Raw genomic sequence first — 15,028 nt, forward strand, 5'->3', positions numbered from 1 at the left:
CCCTTTATTCATACATCTTCTCTTAGGGGCCTCATTCTCCACTGCTTCAAACCTAGTTCAGCTATTTCCACCTGTGCAAATTGGATGTAAAATGCGAGCAGATCAAAATGTCCCTGTTTCACACTCGCTCTGCACAGCTGCAGATGATGGCGCAAGGAACAGGGCAGTAGAGGGATCAGGCTCTGTCTTTCTGAAAGGTTCTGGCTAGATTTAGATAAAAGATGTGGAGTTTGTTTTTTTAAACGTTAGCCAACATGTTTTAAAACAGGGGTCAGCAATGTGTCCGGATAAAAATGTTGAGGTCTGTGGTAATTTTTCAAAAAATGGAATGACTGAATGACATAACCCCTTGCCAATGTCCGTCACTAAGTCCGGTAATTTTGTCAGGTGTCCATCACACAACATGGTGGTGCCAACCCTTGTTTTAAAATGTTAATGTAGAAAGGGTAAGTTGTATTTTAACATGGACTAGCTGATCAAGCAGCTTTGATCCTAATCTAGACATACCCAGAGCCTTTATCTATTAGATTTTACAGCTTAAGAAAGTCCAGGAATGGAGGAAGTGGGAAGTGGGGTTGGGACATCTTTGCGCTGGGCTGGTATCTAGCAGCTTGGTGTTGCAGTGGGTGCAGAGTGCAGCTGTGCCCAGCAGATGGTGCCTCTGAGCCAGATGGAACCCATTGGAAATAAAGTGAGGAGAAAGAAAAGAGAAATGTGATCGAGATGGGGCAGTTGGCAGAGGAAGGAAGCAGATAAAAAAAAATGAGAGAGAGAACAAAGAAATCGCGACCAAGAGGAACAAACTGTGGAGGCAGCTTCACTTTTGGGGCTGTGGAAAGAACTTCCAGGGTATCTCAGTCGCTGGAATAACAGGGAGCAAGCTGCACTGCTGCAAAGGGTTTGCAAAAGGAGCAAATAATCTTGTGGCTGCTGCCCATGCTGAAGGGAAAAAGGGATCCTGTGAGCAAGAGCGAGGAGGAAACTGCCTGCTGGAGACTGCAACATTTCAGTAGCAAAGTGTGCTCCAAAGTTCTCTCCAGGATCCCCTGGGCTGCAGCTCTTGGTGGGGAGAACCCCCACCCGGGAAGGTTGCCCTAGCTCTCACCCCCTGCCCCTCCCACGCATGCTTTGGGATTATAGGTCATTTTTGAACAAACAACAAAACTAGCAGATTTCAGAGTGAAATTCCGGAGGAAATTTAAAGAGCATCCGGATCCGGAGAAAGAGAGAGAGAGAAAGAGGAAGGAAAAAATAAATAAAAACGTGGAGTGAATCTAAGGCAACCAAAGAAGGGACAAGGAGAAAGAAACTGACACTGACGTGGAGATGGGGTGAGATTGGCAGTTTTATTATTCGCATGTTGTTTATTGTATTAATAATTTAAAGACCCTGATGTGTTTTTAATGCAGCAGAGTTGAAGGGATCAGGATTTCGAGTTGCAGTAAAGAAATTCAAGTTTAAATGTAAAAAAGTCCCCTAAGCTTTAGGGGTTCAGGAAGTGGATAGTTGCAGAGATTTGTAACTTACTTTATGTGACCCAAGGTGTGGGTGGAAGGCTCCAAGGGGATCCATATCTTGTATAAAATTCAGAATGGCCCTTTGGGGTGAAGTAAAGCACCTACTACCTTTGCAGCCCTTCCCAGAAGTTAGAGATTTCTGATTTTATTTTCTGTTGTGTTCAGTAAAGTGGACCCTACTTACATTTGTAAATGGGTAAATAGCTTGACTGAAAATCTCTGGTCATAACCTCTAAATTCTTTTAGGGGTGAAATATACTCTAAGTGGCTACCAGGCATTGGCATAGAAATGGGAGTTTAGCCTGGTATTTGATTTATGCATTTGTAATAAACCCCAACTGTGTCATTTAAGAATCTGACATGCTGCTGTGAGTAAGTTGCTTGTGTAATGAACACTTCTGGGCCACTTAGAAGCACGCTGGAGCTGGAGAAAGCCCCTGCCTGCTCCATCTCTCCAAGACTTTGAGTTTGACATCAGAGGAGAAATAAGTAACATTTTAATGGCTTGTGTTTCTTTTGCTGAGTTTTTGATTTCCCTCTTGGGCAGCCTGGGTTCAAAGACTGAAGAGGGTGAAACAGATTCAGGTGGCAGAAGGGACACAGACATTAATTCTGATCTCAGAGTCTGTGTGAATCTAGAGTAAATCCATTTAAGTCAGTGTGGTTTACACTGGGCCAGCTGAGATCAGAAACTGTCCCCTGCTTCCCTGTATCGTCTCTGCAATCCATATTGTGACTCCCAAACCCTCAGCCTTGGAATTGCCAGGAAGGGTGCAGCAGGTGGATAGGTTAGGACTGGCATCTTATTTTCCAGGACTATGGGATGGATCCTTCTTCTTGGAACTGTCATGCTACACCCAATGGCTGTGCAGTTTCGTTAGAAGGTTGCCACTTCTCATGCAAAACGTTGGGATTGTGGTCACTGCGACAGAGTTCTTAGATTTCACTCTAATGATACTGTCAAGGCAGCAACATTATAGTCAACGTGGAGATGACATTTCCACCCAACCCCCTGTCTTCAGTCACAGAGAATTGCTGAGCGGAAAGGTCTTTGTGTTGTGCATAGATTACATGGAAAGGTTGAATAGCCAGCAGCAGGTTTAGTCCCCTGGATTCCCAAGAGATTAGGAAAGCGTCACCTTTGAAATGATTTCCCACCAGTTGGTTTTAGTTGATTTATATTTTAAGCAAGGAGTTAGTCCTTACCCCCCATTGACGCTTGTCAGGTTTCCTTGTAACCCTTGTTCCAGTAATATCCATGGTGTAGCTTTCATGGATAATTCATTCCTGAACTCAAACATATCTCTGGCGTACTGTAGGTTTTAGAGCATTGCCTTTGTACCTTTAAATAGCTAGTTGTAAATGTCACTTGGGTCACAAGGGAAGTGAATTCAGTCACCTCCTAGCTGAGCCCATACTGGGCATTTGTCCACATTTCAAACTAGCACAGGACAGGCTGAGGAAAGGCCTAGCGTTGGCTGTTGGTCATGCTTCAGGAGCAATAGAACTAAGGTGCATTGGCAGAGCTGTGCAGGCTTCCCTGTGTGTGACCCCTGCTGTGCAATGAAGACACATGAGCAGAAATGGGTGTGAGCACAGATGAGTGTTAGGGCCTGGAGGTGCATTAGCAATACTATATGGGAAGCCCAGGACTGGCATAGTAGGCGGGCTGCAGGTCAGGGCTGAGGTGTATCAGCAGAGCTGTGTGCACACCTACGCCTGGTACTAGCTGCTGTGATGGGTCTCGCTTTCTGGAATATGTAAATATTACTTAGATACATTTAGGACCCATACCAATGGAGGAAGTGGATTGCTGTGCATATAAGCCCCTTGGTTTGTGTGTGGCAAAGGAGGAGCCAAGAGACCTTGGAAACAGTGGGGGACAGCCATCCCAGAGTGGTAACTGTGCCAAGTACACTGGGCACCCAGCAGCAGCAGGTCATCCCTGCTCAGGACGCGCCCCCGGTGGGGATAGGATTCTGGTAGAAGAAATGCTTAACAATGTGCTGGGCCTTTAAGTGTCCCCTTCCCCGTGCCTGAACTTGCATGCTTGGCATTGTGTTCCCCAGGCTAATCCGACTGGAGCATATTCAGCCAGGATTCCTCAGGCGGCTTTTATCTACAAACAGGCTGGGAGGGAGCCGCTTTTCATTCTTCATACTGAGCTTTCCTGGCTAATTCTGCAGAGGGAGAAGCGGCCCTCGGTGCTTCCCACCACTGCATTCCCACAAAGCAGTGGTGTGCAGTGTGGAACGGAAGCAAGCTGCAGCTAAGAGGGCTTGTGAGCCTGAAGGGAAGAAGCAGTATCTCTAGTGGTTAAAGCCAGGGGTTGAAAGTCAGGACTCCTGGATTGTATTCCCAGATCAGGAAGGACGTGTGATCTAGTGGCTAGAGCAGTCAGGCCCTTAGAGGCAGCTGCCTGATTGTTATCAATCTACGTCCTTTTCACTCGCCCCCTGGCTAACCTAGGAGTAGCTTTGATGGGCTCTGGAGGGGAGCCACATCCAGCTCTTCCTGTCTAGAAGGATGGGAGGAATGGAGTGGGGGAAAGGTGCGGGGGATCCTGTAGGCTCTCCCCTGCTCCGCCCCAAGCAATGTCACAGTAAAGTCAGCGGGGTTTCAGACTAAACTGGGGAGAAAAGTCAAGGTACTGAAAAGGGCATGTTGGGGGAGGGAGAGAAGGAAAGGAGGAATCAGTCCACATGCCCCACATTGCAGTTCTGAGATCCAGGGCTTGGTCTGTCTGTCTGACACACACCAGAATCCCGTCCTCCCCCAGGAAAAAACGTCATATGGAACAATCCTGCTGTCTGTGGCCTGCAAAGTGCAGGAGGTCAGACTAGATGATCGTGATGGTCCCTTCTGACTTTAGAGTCTATGAACCTTTCCCCTCATTGAGACCTCTGGTTCTGAGACCTGATAGAGGGGAGAGCAGTGCTTAATTTGCACCAGCAGGGCTTGCCAGGACTGAGCCCCGGCACCTCTGGGCCTGGCAGTTCATAGCCCCGGCACCTCTGGGCCTGGCAGTTCATAGCCCCGGCACCTCCGGACCTGGCAGTTCATGGCCCCGGCACATCTGGGCTTGGCAGTTCAGAGCCCCGGCACCTCTGGGCCTGGCAGTTCAGAGCCCCGGCACCTCTGGGCCTGGCAGTTCAGAGCCCCGGCACCTCTGGGCTTGCTGCATCAGTTATGAATGTAAAAAAATTGCTTGAGCCCCAGCACCTCTTTCATTATAAATTAAGCACTGGGCGAGGGCCCTGTCCCCGCTGCATCCAGCACAATCTCTTAGCTGACTCAGCAGGACAGTGGGCTGAATTCCAGAATGGAGCCAGGTGACGGTTCTCTTCCCTGGCCCCTTCCGCTCCCCTATGAGCTGCTCCACCCAGGAACCAGAGCTAGGGCTGGGGGAGAGAAAGGACGGTTAGGATATGAGAATGTGAGTAATTAATGGGAATGGCTTTAAAATGGAATCCCGTAGAACAGAGCCCATCCAAAAGGGGAGGAGACGGGGGGTCTAAACCCTCGAGTCTCATCCCCCTTAGAGCTACTTCTGATGTCCACCTGGATGCTCCAGTGAGTGCAGAACATACCTACACCTGCTGCTGGCTGGCACGAACAAGGCTCTGCAAAGGTCTGAGCCGAGGCCCAAGTTGGGAGCCCCGTGTCTCTCGTACCTTACCACAACGGCTGGGAAACCTTTGGTGCTCTCTGAACCTGAGTTTAATCACTCCATGGCTTTCTCATCTGGGGGCCTTTGCCTTTGGGCTTGCTCACTTTGGCAGGCAGCAGAGCCCAGGTCTGGCAACCTGCAGGGCACAATGTGAAGACGTGTTTCTTGCAGTGATCCTACTCTCTGTGCTATGAAAATACCCTGCAGCCCAGGTGGAACATGCTCTAGAAATGGCAGCTGGAGCCACAACCCCAGAGCCCTTCCCTGGCCCCCGGCCCGGGGGCTGCTGCGCAAGTATGGTTTATCTGGGCAGATCATTCTGCTGATCTGATCCTTTGGGGCCTGCCGCAAGGTGTGTTGTGCTTTGGATGGCATGAGGCCCATGTGCTGCCCGGGTCTGGGCTGAATGTTACAGCATCAGCATCTGAGAGAAAGGAGAAGCTGCCGTGCCCTGCCCTGGCAGGTAATTCAAGAGCCCTGCAGTGTCAGTGTGGATTCCTCAAACAGGCCTCACTTGGGCAGTGGGGGCAAGCTTCCTGCATGCACCATCACGTTTACCGGCATGGCTCAACCACAGCAAGAGGGGCAGCTCATTCTCCATGGCCCATCCCCCATCTCTGCTGCTGCTGGCCAATGAGGGGGCCAGTTACTGGATGCATATGGGGACTGGGCTGAGCCCCACCAGCCTAATTTCGCACCAGCAGCTTCCAACTGCTGCCCTAGTGGTAAAATGCCTCATTCTAAATCCTGCAGGCTTTCGCTGGAGTGCCCCAGAGCGGAAATCTCACTCTGAGACCTGCCAGAGCAAATCTTCCTCTTAAAAATCATAGTTAACAATCGTATCTTGGGCAGAACCACCCCTCCCCATGCACACACTTCAGAATTTATAACAGGAGGGCGCTAAGCATCAGCTTCTCTTGAAGGAGCAGCCGTGTTAAGGACCATCACCAGTGCAAAGATTAAAACAAATGTCTGGTCTCCACTCATTCAGCACAGGGGGCTGGGCAGGTGAACAGGACATGATAAGCAATTCAATGAACCAGGCGTGCACGCCACAGGCTGGCGGGCAGGATTGCTGGGCCAGGATTGATGGCAGCAAAGAACGAAAGAACCTCCAAGGGGAAAACTTCCCCCGGAGTGTGCAATAGTCAGGGAAAGGACAGAGAGAAAGATGGAAGGGAGTGAAATAGCTTGAGCCAAAGGCAGCTTTGTAGTAGACAGGAGAAACCGCTCTCTGCACCCTCCTTTTGTTCCCACCCACCAAAGAAACCCGTTGGATGCAATAGAGGATCTAAAACAACCAATAAGAGCCTGCCTCCCTATCTCCACCCCACCCCATGAGCCTTGGCAGGAGGCTGCATTTTAACACATGCCTTTGTGGTTAGGAATCCACAGCTGCGGGAGGAGTTGGAGAGATCTTGGAAATGTCAGGCAGGAATTTAACAGATTGCTGCTGCCTGTGTTGCACTGGATTGCACTCCTGAGAAAGCAGAGCAGTGACTGAAGAAACATCCTTTCCCCGAGGGCTCAGGCAGGGCTAGGACCCTACTAGGGTGACCAGATGTCCCGATTTTATAGGGACAGTCCCGATTTTTGGATCTTTTTCTTATATAGGCTCCTATTACCCCCCTCACCCCCTGTCCCGATTTTTCACATTTGCTGTCTGGTCACCCTAGACCCTGCTAGGCAGCAGGGATTGTGTCAAAAGAGAGAGAACAGAGAGGATGACCAGTGAGAAGCACTGGAGATGCTACTGCACTGTACAAACTCAGCTCCAGAGATAAATGCTACTGAACGGGCTTTTGAAATTCTACCCCTTTATCTGACCTGGTTTATTCCTGACTATGGGAAAACACTGCTTTTGTAGGATTTTGCACCATCATCATCTTGGGAAGGGGCTAGCAAATGTTGTTAGTGCTTAGAAGGGGAGTAAATTCTAACCCCAGCTCTGCCACTGACTCCTGTGTCCTGGGGCAAGTCCCTGCCCCTCTGTGTCTCAGTTTCCACACCTGTAAAACAGCTGTGCAGTTCTAATAAAGAGGATTAATGAGTGACCACTGTGAGCTGCTCTGATTAAAGGCATCCGTAGCCTGTGGTTCCTTGCTGCATGCTGGAAGTGTGCGAAGGTGTGTGTGACTGCTCACTCCAACAATCCCTTGGGACGGTGAAGATGAATGATGGGATCTGAATCAGGAACGGGCTCGAGCTGAGCTCCCCAGTGGCTGCGCCAGGCTCCTCGGTTACAGTGTGAATGTTGCCTTGCTGTAACCTGCCAGGCCTGCATCTGTGATGCACGTGTTTCTATAGATCCGTACCAGTGCGTGCATTACAGACGCGTTCACGCAGACTTTCCTGGGGCAGGCTCAGGAGGGTCGCATGTCAGATGTTTCTCTGTGGGTGTGCACAGGGGGCGGGGTAGAGGGAGGAGGAAAGGAAATGGGGGGCCTCTGGAGATAGGGATTCATGTGTGCATACACTACTTAAACCACATGGGGCCTGACTGGGATTTGATTTGATCCCTCTGCTCAGCAGGTTCATCCTATCGATCTTCAGTGCTGTCTCCTAAGAAGGAGCAGCTGCAGCCTCTCTTGGTGGGGCCCTCACTGGGAGATGGGGTCTCTCCTTTTCCAGCATGTGAGGGTGGTTCAGTTGCATTCTCTGAATGGACTGGGTCAGGGCTATTTAAAAAGATACCCCTTCCCAATGGGCCTGTAGGAGAAGCTGCCAAAGGAGAGGGGGATGCGATGTCCTGGATGGACCGGACACCCAGCTCTCACCCAGGGCTCAGTCATGCCATGATTATTAGAGAATAGAGGGGTGAGCATTGGCTTTTAACCCTCTCCAGGTTTTGTCTTGTTCAGTAAATGCAGCACTGGTGAAAGTGCTGGATCAGGAGTCCTAGAAATCAATGTTGTCTCCTTGTCCCTGGGATGGCAGACATTTGGGCATGCGTCCCTCACCGTACCCTGTGTCCTGACGTGGAAGGGCTCACCTCTAGGGGCTGGAGGGAATTCAGTCTCTTGAGCCCATTTAGTTCTTAGCTCCTCTGTTGAGACCACCAGCAATGGCGACACACCAATGATTAGCTGCTCTGATGTTTGTGATGTGGGCACCAATCGGTCAGGAAATGAACTCGGACACTGAGGTGATGGCAGCCATATAAGAACCTAGCTAGAAATAAGGCCAGCAGACAGTTTCAGATAAACTGCCTTTTGGTGGGATGACCAAGCCCGGCCTAGGTTCAAATCAGTGACTGACTCTGGGAATGAGCGACAGGGAATGGATCACTTGATGATTACTGTTCCATTCATCCCCTCTGGGGCACCTGGCATTGGCCACTGTCGGAAGACAGGATACTGGGCTAGATGGACCTTTGGTCTGACCCAGTGTGGCCGTTCTTATGGTCTTATGACTCAGAGGTGAATGGGTCCATATCTCCTTGCCCAATCGCCAGTCTCCTCCCAACACCTGATAGTCAATCTCAGCGAGTGGAGTTTTCCTCCTGGAGGCATCTCCCTCAGGATAAGATCTCATTGCAAGAGGAGAAAACAACACAGCCTTAAGACAGCAATGTGATGCTGCAATTCTTGTGTGAGGTGCCTTGATTCCATGGTGATGGGCACATTAGAAATCGCTAGATTAGCTAGACCATCTCTTTGTTCCCTTTGAAACTGCTGAGTTCTGCCCAGGAGAGTGGCTGGTTGGATTCCCTGCAGCCAGGACGGTAGAACACATTCATCAGACAGCAGGTCATCTTAAACTAACAGTGGGACATTTAATAAGCAAGCTCTCCCCTTCCCCCTCAGTCTGGGACCAAAACCAGTGCAAAGGGGCCTGGATCCTTTCCAGTTGCCATCATCAGGCACTCACTGATCGGTCTCAGTCTGAGCCAGATCTTTGTCCTTTAACTTTGCTTCTCTCTTAACGATCAGCAAGGGGTCGGCCCTGGGGGGAGGGGAGGGGTTTGTGTGTGACTTTATTTACACATGCCCTTTCCGCTGCCAAGCTGAAAGGAACTGTCAGCATTTACTGAGGTGTGTGACATCCAGGTATAGCCATGTAAAATGGGGGTGGGGCAACAGGCAACCTGACCATTCCAATCCTAGGCACTTTTGAGGCTATTTTTAAATGGTTTGTGGTGCTCCTGGAAAGGAGAGATCGATGGCATTGGCCAGAGGAGAGCAGAGTGCAGACAGGTGCTGGGCAGTCCTGCCCCGCAGCCCTAAACTGCAGCCCCCCTGCTATTCCAGTTCTGGGTTCTCAGGCATAGCCCGGCCAGTGCCTCTCAGTCCTGACCCACAGCCCCCACCCCCCCCTTGCTATTCCTGTCTGGGCTTCTCCTGAGCAGATATTGTCAGCCGTGCTGACTTGGGCCAGGCAGCGTGGTGGTACTTAGTTGCAGAAAAAATGACAGGAAGGGTTAGGTGGAGACCATATAAGTCACTGTTGTGTGGCCCCTGGAGGGTTTGCCCTCAGGTCCTGGGAGGTCACTGGCTGTTTCACCAAGACCTGGCGTCTCTCATTCACATGGTTTCGGTTCCTATTCCTCTTTGGTCTTCTCTCCCTTTCAGTTTCCTGCCGAGTCTGTTTCCTTCCTCTTTCTTTCTGTCATTTGTTTCTCCTTGCTTCGTTCTGTCGCTCAGACCCTGGGAAGGCTTTTGTTTCTCAGCTCTTGTTTTGGTCTTGTCAAACAAAAAAGCAAAACCCGAGAGGCAGGTCTCATCCGCCAGCCGGAGTCCTCCACAATGAATTTCTGTACCCGCTTCTTTGCTGGGGTGAAGAGAAGCCCCCTCCCGCAACAACTCCAGCACCAGGAGAGGGGCCTGCGGTGCGGGAAGTGCTGCTGATGAGAGAGACGTACTAACCAAAGCATTTCTGTAATTCTCCCAAACTGAGCACGAAGCTCTCCATGGCCTTTGGGCTCTGCACTATCCTGGAGCATGAACTACAGAGAACTAGAAGAGCTGGAGGCAACTGTGTGAGCTTTGAAATCAAAGCCTAAGCAGCCGCTTCCTAGAGCACTGTCCATGTGCCAGAGAGGCATCGTGGCTCGTTCGTAGCTTGGGTACTTAGGGGTAGGAAGGAGCATCCTGGCCCATTAAACTGGCTCCCCCATTCCAGGAAGCAGGCTCCTATTAGCAGGGGTGGAGGAAAGTTTGAGTGCTGGAGAGGGAGAAGATTCCAAATAGTACCACTGTCGTGCAGTGTGCAAGTTAGTTTTGTTTTCTAGTGGGAGGAGAAGGATGGCGAGGTGTCCCCGATATCCCAGCATGCAACGCACGCAACCCTTTCCCCTACATTAGCACTTTCCAGCTGATGGCCTGAAGGTGCATGAGTGACTGGAGCCTCCCCAGGAGATAGGACAGTGTTTTTAACCCCAGTTTGCAGATGGGGAAACTGAGGCACACAAAGGGGTAGGGACTGGCCCCATGGCCACACAGTCAGGAATAGAACTGAGGAGTCCTGGCCTACAGCCCTGTGCTTTAACCACCACATCCCAAATGGACATGCACGTGTAAGGCTGCTGTTCCCAGGTTCAGTGAGAGGAGCAGGGGGGTAAGACAGCTTCCTGGATTCTGCATGTTCTGTTTCCTCAGCCCCTCGGAAGCTGCCTTGATGCAGGAATTGCCTCCCTTGCAGCAGGTAAATGTGCATCCAGGTGCAGCCCCTGCTATGCTGCAGGAGCAGCCAACTTGTCACCTGTTCAAATGGGGAGCATCGGAGGGCATTGGTACCCGTCTGGTTTGGGGAGTCGGTGAGGCTTGGACCTGTGCTGCCTGGAGGGACAGACAACTTTCCTTGTTAGTACGAAGTCTGGTAGCTCCAGCCTCCAGGAAAGACCTTAGGGCATCAGCTGGCACATCAGTGGAGCTCAAGTCCCAGACGGCCCCCCCACAGCATGGCACCTGTGCAGTGCCTGTTCCAGTGCAGAGCATGCAGGACTGGAGCAGTGGACTGGGGGAGGAGGCTGCATGGGCTTAGAGCAGTCAGTGCTGCCTGGGGAAGCCAGGGCAAAGAAAAGGTGTGAAATGGCCAGCACACTGGAACGGGGCCATTCTGTTACCTACGCGGCATTCCACTCCCCTGCCGTTTTCTTCCCCTTTCCTTGGGATCTGCAGGAGGCGAAGTAGTGCTGGCCTGTGCGGCTATTGTCTCACAATTACACCATCAGCAGCCAATCTTATTGTCCCTTGAGTCTTGCCCATCTTGGAGCGATCAATACAAAGATTTTTGGTCGTTTTCCGTCAGTAAACGCCAGCAGTAATCGACCCCTGCCCCCGGGGCAGCCTCAGCAGAGAGCCTGAGGACTGAACACCCCAGGGACTTGGCCTCCCCTCTGCCCTGTAGAGGGGTTCCCCCCAGAGGGGTGGTTCACGGGCTGGCTCCTTTGCTGTCTGCTTTCTGTAGCACACCAAGTGCTGCAGACGATAACCCTGCAGGCACCACAGGGTAGTTTGCTCCTGCTTCTAATTGACAAAAATTAGCAACAATAAACATCCCCTGTGTTCCAGCCCATCTGAAAAGCTGCAGAAAGCGATGCCTAAGGTTCCTCACAGCCTTGGGCTCTGCTCTGAAGAGGGCCATGATGTCAGTTGCACCCTGGGGGGCGGGGGAGGCGCATGTAGCCAGTTCTAGCTCACGGCCACCCAGCTACTGCAGCGTTCTCTCTCTGGGGAGGCAATCCCTGTGCAGGGACATCTGGTGTGGATCTGGGCTTAATCTAAAGCCCACTGAAGTCAGTGGGGGAGTTTCCATTTGGATCGCAGCCTCACTGAGGGTGTGAGGAGGGGAAGGGTACCTCTTGTCAGTCAGTACCATTAAAAGTGACCAAACACCATTTCAGAGCCGGCGAAATTACGGACACACCAATGGAACTAATCCAAACTTTTCACTCCAGTTTGTCCCCGGCACTTATTGCCAGAGAATGTGAAACCAAAATAAACAGGGAAGCGGCTCTGTAGCCAGAGCCCTTTGCTCCATAAAAATAGCATAGTGCTAAAGCCACGGCAGCCCCTGTGCTCCTGCTGCCGGCACAGGGGCGGTTACTCTGAGTTACGTGGCTTCCCCTGCAAGCCGGGCCGCGTGTCTGGTGACGAGAAATCATTACAAATTACAGACTTGGAGAGACTGGGACCAAGTGAGCCTCCTAAATGCTGCCCGACTAGGCGCTCTCTGTGCTGTGTGTGACAAATAATGACTGACTTTTCCATTGCCAGGAAATGAATCACTGAGGAGGCCAAACCAAGATCTAGGAAGCTGCTGGAAGACTGATGCATACTAACTTCACTACCTAATAGTCTGTCCAACCGTTACTAACCAATGTCAACAACTAGGTAACAAACTGCCTTTATCTCTGGCTGCCCCTTGCCCTGGGGTCTGGGATCAATGGATAGGAGTGTTAGCTTCCCACCCGCTGGAAATTGTGCCTCAAAGCGGTAAGGCAGGACTTAGGTCCCCCACCCCCACACATGAGCCGTGTATAAAATGCACCATGTGTTAGAGGAGACCAGGGACTTTGAGGCTCATTAGGAAAATACATCAGGGGAGGGCTGGGAGAACTGACCAGAGGGAAATCCCAAAGCTCCCTTTGGAAGGAGCAGGCTGGGATCCCGGGTCAGCGTGATGTGCTGCTGTGCAAGGGATCTGAGTCCAGGGTTGGGCAATGGGAAAAGAGGTTCAGCTGGGGAGCAGGGGCAGCCCTGTACACCACTCTCAAGCCTCCGCGACAGGAGTGGGCTTGGCCCTTTCTGGCTGGAAGGCAGGTTGGCTCACTGCTACAGTGAGATCTTGAGCTGGGGGCAGGAAAGTAAGTTTCTGGGTTACAGGGGTCGTATCTGGGCCACACCAGCTGTTTTCATGCCTTGGAGTGTAGGATGTATCAGCTCGAATTCAAGTTCACCCGCTCAGGCTCCTGCCTGCAATGGCCAGTGCCAGAGGTTTGAAAGGAATGCCGAAAAAGACCTCAAGCCCTAATGCACCTGGGCTATTGCCTGACGGAGACAAATGTCCTCCTGCCGTGCTCAAGTCATGTCCTGAAGCCTGAGATCTGAGTTTAGCTTGTACATTACTGGTCATAAAATCCAGCCCTGGCTTGTGGCTCGCCAGCCTTCTGCAGCAGCTGATTCCATGCTCTGGCTGTTTCGAAGTGTTTCATTCATTCTTACATGACCTGCCTTTAATCCCATGATGTGACCTTTGCTGCAGGCTGCGCGGCCCGCGCATGAGCCTTGGGAGGAAGAGACATGTTGAAGGGGAGGCACTGTCTGTGCTCAAATCCCCAACCCAGTCTCCATCCCACACTCTCTTCAGGAGCGCCAAGTCCCAGACCCTGCAGGAAGGAGAGTTAGTGCAGCGGCAGGGCCGTCGTATGGTTGGACTCACCACGAACTAGCTGCTACGGTGCTAGGTGCACTACCTTCAAATCAGACTTCAAATAATGTGCCTACCCCAGTGTAGCACAATTCCCCCCGGCAGACCGTGCTGCAGGGGCCCCAGCGTGTGAGAGCCTGGTGACCTACGCGTGCATATATGACACACGGACCCTGAGGCCTGCCCTGGGTTATTGCTGACGTGACATCTGATCTCGTCACTAGCTGGAGGGTGGGGAGAGGCCGGGAGGTGGCAGGGCAGAGCCCTAGTAATCTTAGCTGGAGGGGCTCTGCACGGTACAGAGAAATCTGCTGTCATCGTGCTGCTGGCTGCCATGGGTGGAGGAAGGGGTGGAGGAGGTGGCAAAAAGGGCTACAGGGCCTTTAGTTTTCTTCTCACTGGCATCAGCTGATGGTCCCCAGAGGTTCATGAGTCCGAGCTAAGAGCATCAGGGAATGTCTGGGTCTCAGGCCCGCTTCCTCTGGAGAAGCACAAAGAATCCCAAAGAGGAAGAAGCCTGGAATGGGAGCCCCTAGGAATAAGGGGTGACCGTGGTGAGTGGGGGATGCTAGAGCCCTTCCAAGCCAGGGAGTGAAGAACCGCCTCTCCTTCAGCTTAGCCACACTGGGCTGGAGGGTGCTTGTTCAGGATGTGCTCCCAGAAGTGCTGGCTCAGCGGGAGCTGGGGGTGCTCAGTACCTCGTGTCCCTGGAGAGGAGAGAACTAGCAGAAATGCCATGTGCTCTGCGGCGTGCGATGCTGATGCCAGGAAGCCGACTCGCTTCCCAGACTGCGCTCAGCACCCCCCGCTGCCTTGACAGTTCTGTTTGTTCTGTTCCAGGGAGCAGCCGATCTTCAGCACTCGAGCCCACGTTTTTCAGATCGACCCAGCCACGAAGCGGAACTGGATCCCTGCCAGCAAACATGCCCTGACCGTCTCCTACTTCTACGATGCCACGCGCAACGTGTACCGGATCATCAGCGTGGGAGGCACCAAGGTGAGGGCCACACGCAGACCAGGTAGCTTGCCAGCAAGCGTCCCTCTGGCCGTGATCACTGAGTGCTTCCCGCTTCCCTCAGACACCACACTGGGCAGCCCTCAGAATGGAGTGCTCGAGCATCTCCACAGCCGGGCATGGAAAGTGTTACAGCCAGTGTCTTCACACTGATGTATTTAATATCCAAGGTGAATTTAGTGCTGGTGGAAAGACAGTGCTGCGACTGATAGCCCTATGCACAGAGCATGCCCAGCCACTTCCTCCCACCAGTGCCTGGCCTTGTGCTGGGGAGACCCCCTCTTGGCCTCTGAGGGCTGCTCTGGTCCTTCTGACCCTTGGCCTTTCTGCTGATGCCAGTTGTGGAGGTGGGTTTTGTGGCAGGCCCTAGACACAGGACCCATTCATGTCACACGGCCTGTCCGACTGGAATGACCTTTGCTCACTGGTAACTTGGGCTGGTATCCTAGAGGTAAA

General features: G+C 52.0%; 1 protein-coding gene across 2 annotated transcripts in view; it reads left to right on the forward strand.

Moving 5' to 3' along the window:
• The first annotated feature begins 686 nt into the window (after positions 1 to 686).
• Positions 687 to 15,028, forward strand: part of HOMER3 (homer scaffold protein 3) — a 30,569-nt gene continuing 16,227 nt past the window's right edge. Inside the window, exons 1-2 of one of the 2 annotated variants that reach the window (XM_065422079.1) lie at positions 687 to 1,331; positions 14,398 to 14,554. In XM_065422079.1, coding sequence (XP_065278151.1) covers positions 1,327 to 1,331; positions 14,398 to 14,554 — 162 coding nt within the window. In that variant the 5' untranslated portion in view covers positions 687 to 1,326. Of the gene's footprint in view, positions 1,332 to 12,507; positions 12,522 to 14,397; positions 14,555 to 15,028 lie in introns of those variants that run through there. The other variant, XM_065422080.1, reaches the window with a different exon arrangement.

This window comes from Emys orbicularis, chromosome 24, assembly GCF_028017835.1.
Source record: "Emys orbicularis isolate rEmyOrb1 chromosome 24, rEmyOrb1.hap1, whole genome shotgun sequence".
Lineage (NCBI taxonomy): Eukaryota > Metazoa > Chordata > Testudines > Emydidae > Emys > Emys orbicularis.